The sequence below is a fragment of the Galeopterus variegatus genome, unplaced genomic scaffold (genome assembly GCF_000696425.1).
Source record: "Galeopterus variegatus unplaced genomic scaffold, G_variegatus-3.0.2 Scaffold11458, whole genome shotgun sequence".
Classification (NCBI taxonomy): domain Eukaryota; kingdom Metazoa; phylum Chordata; class Mammalia; order Dermoptera; family Cynocephalidae; genus Galeopterus; species Galeopterus variegatus.
The window spans coordinates 19,451-30,158 of NW_007737569.1; the positions used below are offsets into that span (position 1 = coordinate 19,451).

Here is a 10,708-nt window from a genome sequence, read left to right on the forward strand (position 1 = left end):
ATCCCAACACTGAAAAACATAGCAAATATCTGAGTTGATGAATATTAATTTTCTCCCCTTACATATAATCCTTTGATATTGTGTGTGTGTGTGTGTGTGTGTGTGTGTGTGTGTGTGTACACATATACATAATTTTTTTCTGAACTAGAGTTTGGGTGTATTTCTTCATTAAAAAATCATTTTATGCCTCCGAAAGTATTTCCACATTATTTATGACACATGTATATCACATAGATAATAACATTGCATTAAAGTGTACACATATACATAATTTTTTTCTGAACTAGAGTTTGGGTGTATTTCTTCATTAAAGAATCATTTTATGCCTCTGAAAGTATTTCCACATTATTTATGACACATGTATATCACATAGATAATAACATTGCATTAAATTATCATCTACTTAATTTTTATCCAACAGGTAGAATTAGATGATTCAAAATTGCAAGAAGAGAAATAATTTATTTTGGAAGATTGTACATTTTTTAAGTTTCTAAAAAAACTGAAAAATTTCACAAGTTTTATATTTAAGGAATTATTGTGATTTACTTATTAATTCATAAATCTAATGGTACAGCAATCAAAGCATTTCTGACTGCCATGCTATGTTAACATGTTTAATTTGTAAAGGAGTTTTAAAATTTGGATCCCAATTGTATTCTGGTGATAACAGCTTAGCAGGTTTGTGGAGAAAAAAATATTTGTTTAGGTGTTGTTCATACGTGCTCTTAACTTCTTTTGTGATGTCATGAATAGCTCCTTTTTGATATGTTTGAAGGAGGGTTAAAACCTCATTGGGTGTGCCACCAAATGTTGCACTGTGGTAATAGAAATCTCCCTGTTCCAAGGGGATGAAAGCTGCTGCTCGAGGTCTTCTCTCATATGGGAAATCTTTAGCATTGTTAAAATACCACCATGCATGGATTTGGGCTACAGACCTGCCCAGGGTTTCCACCCCAAAGTCATTCTTGAAGATCTGGTTTACAGCCATAACGAAGAGAAAGTCGACTTCATGTTGCATGCTATCTATGAGGTGCATTTCTAAGTTCTTCATGTTGATGAGAATTGCATCTTGAAAGCCTTGTTTTTTGATTATAGAAAATATTTTACATGTTCGAAGGGGACCTAACTCTAGGGGAGGTAGCCTGGTGAAGTCATCAATCATGATGTAAAAGATAACATTGTAGCCAATCATAAAGTGCTTATTAGCAGATTGTATGAACTGTTGCAGGTACTCTACAAATCTGTGAAACATGAAAAAAAAAAAGGAAAAAAATTATTTTGCTAAACATCAGGAGAGTACGTGCTATTTCAACATGGTGTCTAACATATGCGTCGGTGAAGCTAAAGAAGGTAGGGGTAGAGAAGTTGGGTCTACAGCTGCAATTGTACTGGTTAGTGAAAGAGAATGTGGTATGCTTGAGGACCTGAAGAACCGTAAGGTTTGTTGTGAAGAAAGGGAAAGAGAGTTAAGTGAATATTAGTGTAAAGATTCCCAACAGTGTTAAGGACTCAGCCAAGGCTGGAGAAGATAACCGCTATAAATAACTATTACAGGACAGCAAGAAATAATGATTAAGGTTAATGATGAGTAGTTCTTTGGATGTAGAAAGTCCATGGGTACTCATCCATATTTTTCCAAAATAATAAAGGATGAATATTAGCACCTACTTTTCAGTAGCAAATACAGCCAAGCCTATGGTAATGTTCAGCCTCTTGTAGTATTTTTCCAGGACCTGTCTATTGTAAGTTCCTTCCCATATGACTGGAGCGTGCCACTCAGTTGTTGTTATAACATCAGGACGTCTTCTGTGGAACAAACAAGAAACAAATTAAGCAGATAATATTTCATTACGATAGCAGAAGTGGTTGTCCAAGTAATAATAGCCAATGATTACAGAGTAGGTACTATGTGACAGGAACTGTGTTTAAGTGTTTACACAGCTTTCTTAATTCTTGCAATGTCCTATATTTTTACTATTATTACCCTTATTTTTCATATGAGGAAACTTGGGCACAGATTTGTTGAGTAAATTGCTTAGTATCACACAGATAATAGATGGCAGAGTCAGGATTTATAATATAGCCAGCCTGGCTACAGAGTGCGTACTTTAGTAATTACACAGTACTGACTTTTGAGCCCAGGGGTTATTTTTATTTATTTATTTATTTATTTATTTATTTATTTATTTATTTATTTATTTATTTATTTATTTATTTATTTATTTATTTATTTATTTATTTATTTATTTATTTATTTATTTATTTATTTATTTATTTATTTATTTATCTATCTATCTATCTGTTTGTTTGTTTGTTTATTTATTTTTGAGCTCTGACTGCAGCTTAAATTTAGGTAGCCCAGTGTCCAAACATTTCTCTGATTGTTGCCTAAAACTGACAGTACCACTATCTTCTTATGTTTATTTTTTTTTCTCCCTCTCCTTTTTCTTCTCTCTCCTCTTTTCCTGGAATATCTAGAATACTCCCTTTTCACCTTTTCCCTAATGCTTTAGGCCCATAGATATACATGAAAGAAAATGCAATTAGTCCCAAAATGGAGAAAATCATTAGATTTGCTTCTAATTATAACAAAACAACAGCAGAAGTGGCAGCATTAGTAATAATAAATTTTTTGGCTGGAGGCAAGGCATTAAACTATCAAAGGAAATTAAGGCCTTCATTTTGGAAGGAATTAAATACAGAGTTAGAAATCATTTTGCTGTTGGTGATTGCAAGTTTTAATTACAAATCCATACCTAGACAAGAATAGGATTTGGCAACCATTAATAGTATATTAATAATAGTCATAAAAAATAATATAATAACAAATCCTTCAAAAGTGCTCCCTTAGGAGTTTTAGGGATGCTTTAACTTACACACTTACTTATTTCGTATACAGTTATTTTAAAATTCTCTCTATACTTAGAATTTATAGTTGTACACTTCTGTTTGACTCACAAATCTCAAAATTCACCTTAACACTGGCCAGATGTATTCTTGTCACAGTGATGACACGCTACATATGCAAATCAATATCTATTTGAGAAGATGAAAGGGTTTGAGGATTATCCCTCTTTTCTCATTAGATCAGATTAGAGATTTGCTGCCAGAATGAAAGAAAAAGAGTCTCGAAAAAGAAGACAATTAAAAACCTGTATGAAGGAGTGATATCAGCAAGATGGACAACTAGAAGACCCTACTTCTTGTCTTTCCCACAAAGACAGACAAAACAACAAATGACAATTACATTTGGACAAAAATAACTAGAAGAGACAGAATGATGTCATCAAAATGGCAAAATAGATGATTCCCAGCATCGTTCCTCCCAACAACTGATCAATTTACAATTATTATAAAGCAAAGACAGCTGTCCTGGGACTGCTGGAGCTCAGAGAAGAGGAAGAGAGACCCATGGCATCCATGAAGGTGCAAAAGGCCATAATGAGAGGGAGAGAGGGAATAGGGACTGCTCTGATTATTCTGAGTCCCGGCCACTTCTGGGATGGCCTGGTATGAAGTAGGCAGTAGCTGTAGCACATGGAGCAGCTTCCAGGAGCTGGCAAAAGTTGCAACAGTGCCCTTTATGCGAAGCTGCTTAGAGTCTGCAAGGACAAGAGGGCTTTAGAGTGCACAATATCAGCCTTCAGGCCAGTAAGACCACTGTTCCCCTTGGCCTGCATAGGAGCAAGAGGTTGCAGCAGACCAGAGAAAGGAGCCACCCGGAAGTCAGTGAGACATTGCAAGGGATCTATGAATGGCCTGCCCTATGGGAAGCATTTGGAGTGTAGGAGAAAGTCTGGCCTGCTGGGGGAACATTGGGGTGCAGTTGGTCTCAGTGGAGACCTGTCAGGGTGAAGGAACTTCAGGGGGGTGCAATGTGTAGGAAAGAGTCAGTCCTGGGCTAGAAATTCCACACAGCTGAGGAGTCTGTGATGACCTCACAGATCCAGAAGTGATTAAAATGCCAACAGTTAAAATCCATTCCACACAAAGGGCTTTCCCCAGAAAATGAGTAGCAAAGCAGCAATTTAGCTCAAGCACAGAGTTCAAGTTCTGGTCCCCACAGCAAGTTCCCCAATTTGGGAATTATCCACATGGCAGTACATTAGTTCCAGTGCAGTTTAAGTGGTGGTGGTAGCTAATAATCTACCACAGAATGGAAAAAACAGAAACAAACAAACAAAAAAACATGGGCCAGAGACAAAGCCTTGATGTTAACCATTACAGATCTAACACCAGCAAAGAACACCTATAAAACCTAGAGGAGGTAGCAGTCCCCTCAAGTACCCAAACATCAACATAAAGACACAAGGATTGAGAAAGAACAGAGAAATATGATTCCACGAAAGGAAACCAACAAAACATCAGCAATGTATACAGAGGAAAAGAAGATTTATGAAACGTCTGACAGAGAATTCAGATCACAAATCAATACAGAAAGTAAATTAAATGATATCTGGAAAACAACTCAGTAGCAGAACAAGAAACTTGACAAAGGTATAGAATCAATTTTTAAAAACCAAATAGAAATTCTAGAAATAAAGAATACACTATCTGAACTGAAAAATTTGATAGAAAGCTCCGTGAGCAGACCTAAGCAAACACAGGAAAGAATCAGTGAGCTTGAAGATAGAACATATGAAACTACCCAATGGCAAGATCCAAAAGAAAAAGAACAAGAAACAATGAAAAAGAAATACAGCAAATATGGGACTCCCTCAGGCAAAATAACCTCTGATAATTGGAATACCCCAAAGAGAAGAAAAAGGAAGAAATCTAGAAAGCATCTGCAAAGAAATAATGACTGAAAATTTCCCAAGAATGGAGAAAAGTGGCAGTATTCACATACAAGAAACTCAGAGGTTGCCAATCAAATTCAATCCACACAGAAACACCCCAAGGCACATCATAATCAAATTATTAAAAACCAAAGTCAAAGAAAGAATACTGAAAGCAGCAAGAGAAAAGAAACACGTAACATTCAATACATCTCTCAGCAGATTTGTCAATACAATCCCTGTAGGCTGAAAGAAAATGGGATGTTATATTCAAAGAGCTGAAGTAAAAAGATGACACTAAAGAGTAGGATGAAAATATTTGAAGGTACATAATTCACTAGTAAAGTAAGTACACAGACAACCTCAGAATACTACAGTGTTGTAGGTGTGGTGAATAAACCACTTATATCCTTAGTATGAAGTCTAAAGGACACACCTGACAAGACAACGACAAATACAACAACTGTAAAAGAGACAGGCAATATTAAAAGACGTAATTAATGAAATGTCAAAAAGTGGGGACTAATGATGCCAAAGTGTAGAGTTGGCTTTGGTTTTTTCCTTCTTCTTAAATATCAAAGTTAAATTATTATTAACTTAAAATAATCTTTTATAACTATAACATGTTTTTTATAAGCCTCATGGTAACCAGACAAAAAATTATGAGACATACTAAAAATAAATAGTGAGATATCAAAAGATACTACTAGAGAAAATCACTTTACCACAAAGACAGTGAGACCAAAAAAAATGGGAAAATATGATATACTAAATTATCAGAATAAAAGCAATAAAATGGCAGCAGCAAGACTATATATTAATAATCTAAATGTAAATGGGTTAAATGACCTCATTAAAAGACAATGGCTGAATGGATCATAAAACAAGAACGAACAATATGCTTCCTACAAGAAACTCCCTTTCCCTATAAAGACAAACATTGATTGAAAGTGAAGGGATGGAAAAAGATATTTCATGCAAATAGAAGACAAAAAAAGAGCAGGAGTAGCTATACTTATATCAGATAAAATAGACATCAAGCCAAGAAAGTAAAAAAGGATAAGAAAGGTCATTATATAACGATAAAGGGATTGATTCAACAGAAGATATAAAAATTCTAAATACATGTACAGCCAACTATGGAGCACCCAGTTATACAGAGCAATTACTATTAGACCTAATGGGAGAGATAGACTCCAACATATCTATTGGGCCATGTTGCGGCGCAATCAAATCATAAGGCGCCTGCCTAAGTATGGTTCCTGTTCCCGAAAGTTAACCACAACACATCAGAATTAATCTCTACTCTAGACCAATTGGACCTAATGAAAGTTTGTAGAACATTTCATCCAACAGTTGCAGAATACACATTCTTCTCAGCAGCACATGGAACATTCTCTAGAATAGACCATATGGTAGGTCACAAACCAAGTTTTAACTAATTTTAAAAAATTGAAATCATATCAATTACCTTGTCTGACCACCATGGAATAAAACTAGAAATCAATAACAAAAGGGACACTAGAAACCATAAAAATACATGGAAATTAAACAAAATGCTCCTAAGCAAAGAATGGGTCAAAGAAGAAATCAAAAAGGAAATTTAAAATTTCCAGGAAACAAGTAAAATTGAAAATACAGCTTACCAGAACCTATGGATATAGCAAAAGCAGTTCTAAGCAGGAAGTTTAAACCAATGAATACCTATGTCAAAAAAGAAAAAAGACTTAAAATGAACAACCTAGCATTACACCTCAAAAAGATAGAAAAGCAAGAATAAACCAAACCCCGAATCAGCAGAAGGAAAGAAAGAACAGGGATCAGAGCAGAAATAAGTGAATTAGAGATTAAAAAACATACAAAAGATTGATGAAACAAAGAGTTGGTTTTTCAAAAAGATAAACAAAATGGATAAACCTTTAGCTAGACTAACAAGGAAAAAAACAGAGAAGACACAAATCAATAAAATTAGAAATGAAAAAGGAAACATTAAAACTGATACCACAGAAATATAAAGGATCACAAGGGACTGCTATGAATAACTCTATGTGAAAAAACTGAAAAATCTGAAGAAATGGATAAATTCCTGGACACATACAACTTACCAAGGTTGAGGAATGAAGAAGTTTAAAACCTAAACACACCAATAACGAGTAATGAGATTGAAGCGGTAATCAAAAGTCCCCCCAACAGAAAAAACCTCAGGACCAGATGGCTTCACTGCCCAATTTTACCAAACATTTGGCAAAGAACTAATACCAATTCTTCTCAAACTCTTCCAAAAAATTGAAGAGGAGGGAATACTCCCAAACTCATTCTACAAGGCCAGTATTACTCTCATACTAAAACAAGAAAAAATAGACAATAAAAAAAAAAAGAAAACTACAGACCAGTATCCCTAATGGACACAGATGCAAAGATCCTCAACAAAATACTAGGAAATAGAATTTAACAGCACATTTAAAAGATCATTCATGGGAGTTCTGGTTGAGATGGCAGAATAGACGGTCCCCAGTGTCACTCTCTCCCACAAATCAACCAATTTACAACTATTAAAATGTAACATCAGCCAAGCTGGGGCCGCTGGAGCTCAGGGGAAGAGGAGGAGAGACCTATAGAGTTCATGAAGGGGGAGAAACCACGGTGAGAGAATGAAAAAACTGCTCAGAGCGTTTCGGGCTGCGGCTGCTTTAATGCTGGAGCACATGGAGCAGAAGCCGGCAGAAGCCACAGCTGTGCCCTTCAGATGGAGTTGCTTGGAGTTGGCAGGGGAGAAGAGGGCCTTGGTGGCCCCCAGGACAGCAAGACCACTAATATGGTTCCCATGGACCCACGCAGGAGCGAGGAGCCAGAACAGCTGAAAAAGGGGAGCCAATCAGAGGCCAGTGAGTCATCACAAGGGGCCAGTGCAGGTCCCTTCCCACAGGAAGTGTTTGGAGCATGAGGGGTGGTGGAGACAGGCCCAGTGGGAGAACACTGGGGCACAGCAAGGACAGCTGATCTGCCCCCTAATCAGCACAGGATCACTCAAAGAAGACTGGTCGGGAATGCAGAATTGCGTGTGGTGCAGATTGATGAAAAGACCCAGACCATTTTCTACACAACCCAGATGCACCTGGTCTCTGGAGAGCTGGAAGTACCTATAATGTCAACCATAAAACCCTGAGCTGTGCAAAAAGTCTTCCCTAGGGAAACAGGAGCAAAGCAGCAATTTAGCTCAACCACACAGCGCAAGTACTGGTTCCCACAGGAAGTTCCCCCATTTAAAGAAATAAGCAAAGAACAAAAAATTAGTTCCGGCCCAGGCACACCACCAGCACTTTGGGGCCCAGCAGGGGACATGAGGCATGCAGCTGGGACTGGACCCCACTCCCACATCTAGGTATACCACCAGAGCCTCAGGGCCCACCCGGGGACCCAAGACATGGAGAAGTGGACTGGAACCCCCTCCCACAACCAAGCACACCACACTAGCACCTTGGGGCCCACCCGGTGACCCAACGTATGGAGCCAGGGACCAGACCCCCCTCCCACAACCAGGCATACTGTGCCAGTGCTTTGGGGCCCGCCTGGGGACCCAAGTCATAGAGAAGTGGACTGGACCCCCTCTCCCACAACCAGGCACACTGCGCCAGTGCCTCAGGGCCTGCCCAGGGATCTAAGGAATGGAGAAGGGGACTGGACCTCCCTCCCACAACTAGGCACAGTGCACCAGCACCTTGGGGCCCGAGGCCAGACACTCCCCACAACCAGGCACACTGCCAGTGCCAAGGAGCATGCCAAAAACATCACCTCCATGTGGGCGGCCCACCACAGCCACCACCATAACCATGGCTGCTGCAAAAGCAGCTAGATGCCACAACTACCACGCAGATGGTCCGCCAGCCACTGGAGTGCATTTGCACAAGGAGAGTCACCAGCAGAGTTAAAGAAAAGAAGAGGATGTCTCTCTCCACAAAGCCCATTTCAAAGTGACAGAAGGAGCATCTGTTCTGTGATAATATTGGGGGACCTGACCGCACCTCTCAGCATTGGACAGATTACCTAGGCAACAAATAAACAGAGAAACCATTATTCTTTCAGAAGGAGAGAAGAAATGTCGGGCAATTAGAGGGGGGGAGGGAGGGAAAGTGGGATGGGGAGAGATTGGAAAAGGGGCATAAAGAATAATTACGATTTGTAACAATATATATGCTAGTAATATTGATTTGATCAACATATCTCAATGTTGGACCCCCAAAATATGTATAATCAGTTTTGATTCAATAAATAAATAAATAAAAGTTCTATAAGACTGTGAACTAGTGCCCTTCTAGAACAGTCTGCAAAAGAATATCAGTTACCTGATGTTACATCAACATATGTAAAGGGAATCTAGAACTCGTACTGCCTCAGGCTTGTGTTCCTGTAATCACAGTCTTTGAAGAACTTTCTGTCAAGACACTTGCACACATGTAACAGTTAAAGGGAAATGAAAGATGGCTTAAAACCAGCTGCAGGTCTCTATGCTGTGGGGAAGGCAGGCATCTATATAGTTACAAAAAAAAGAGACCTTTATGGAGTCTTTAGAATTTAGGTGGCAGGCTGGATTTTGGATCTATGAAAAGATAATACATTTTTAATTACACGGTGCTATGNGTGGCAGGCTGGATTTTGGATCTATGAAAAGATAATACATTTTTAATTACACGGTGCTATGGGTTGAATTGTTTCTCCCCAAAATTCATATGTTGAAGTCTTAAACCTCAGTTTCTCAGAATGTGACCTTATTTGGAATAGTCATTGCAGATGTAATTAAGATAAGGTCATTCAAGCAAATATGCTTGTTGTCAGAAAAAGGAGAAACTTGGACAAAGATGTGCACGTAGGAAGAACATCATGTGAAGATGAAGACAGAGACTGGGAAGATGCTTATACAAGCCAAGTAATGCCAAAGATTGCCAGCAAAGCACCAGAAGTTAGGGAGAGGCAGAGAACACATTTTCCTCACAGTCTTCAGAAGGTCATCAACTCTGCTGATACCTTGATCTTAGACTTCTAGCCTCAGGAACTGTGAGACAAATTTCTATTGTTTAAAACAAACAAACAAAAAAAGAAATTATTATTTATTTATTTTTTTGGCAGCTGGCGGGTTATGGAAATGTGAGCCCTTGACCTTGGTGTTACAATACCATGCTCTAACCAACTGAGCTAACTGGACTGCCTTGAATTGCACACTTTAAATGGTTAAATTTCATGTTATGTGAAGTATATCTCAGTAAAGCTTTTTAAAAATGCGAGAAAATAAAACTCACCCTATATTAAGAAATTGTTTAATAAAAGATAAAACAGAAGAGGAAGAAGTAGGAGAAGAGACAGAGCCTTTAGATTTATGTTATAAATATGAAGCTCTTCACATGGGAGGTAAATGCTGGCCAGAGAGGCTCTCAGTAATCAGGTGGACAAGATGACTTATCCTCTGGACATCAGCCAGACACCTTCCCTAGTTACCATTGCTGCTGGTTTAGTGAGCCCAGGTACAAAGTGACCCCAGCTATGGGAATGGAGATTATGCATGGGCTCAATAATATGGACATCCTCCTACTAAGGTTGAGTGGCAAGTACCCAAACTGCCAACAGCAGGGGCCAACTCTGAGTCCACAATATGACACGATTTCCCAGGGGGACCAGCCAACAATCTGATAGCTGGTTGGTTATATTAGACTCCATCATGAAGGGGCAGCACCTTTTCCTAAGGGGAAATAGTTCCGTGTTTTGAGTACAGATTCGCTTTCCTTGTCTACAAATCTGCCAGCTCTGTTGACTTGCAGAATATCTTTTTCATTGTCATGGTATCATACATAACAATGCCTCACCCTATGAACTTTACAGTGAAAGTAGTGTGGCAGTTGGCTCATTTCCATAAAGTTCTCTGGTCTGTCTATGTG

The 10,708-nt window shown here is 38.6% G+C and overlaps 1 protein-coding gene across 1 annotated transcript; it reads right to left on the bottom strand.

The window, feature by feature from the left end:
• Positions 1 to 580: 580 nt before the first annotated feature.
• On the bottom strand, positions 581 to 1,811 carry LOC103610644 (N-acetyllactosaminide alpha-1,3-galactosyltransferase-like 1; the record flags this gene model as incomplete). Its single annotated transcript, XM_008594762.1, has 2 exons — positions 581 to 1,244; positions 1,672 to 1,811. Coding segments are annotated over 2 exons (804 nt in total), but the record flags the coding sequence as incomplete, so codon positions are not given.
• Between the last annotated feature and the right edge of the window lie 8,897 nt (positions 1,812 to 10,708).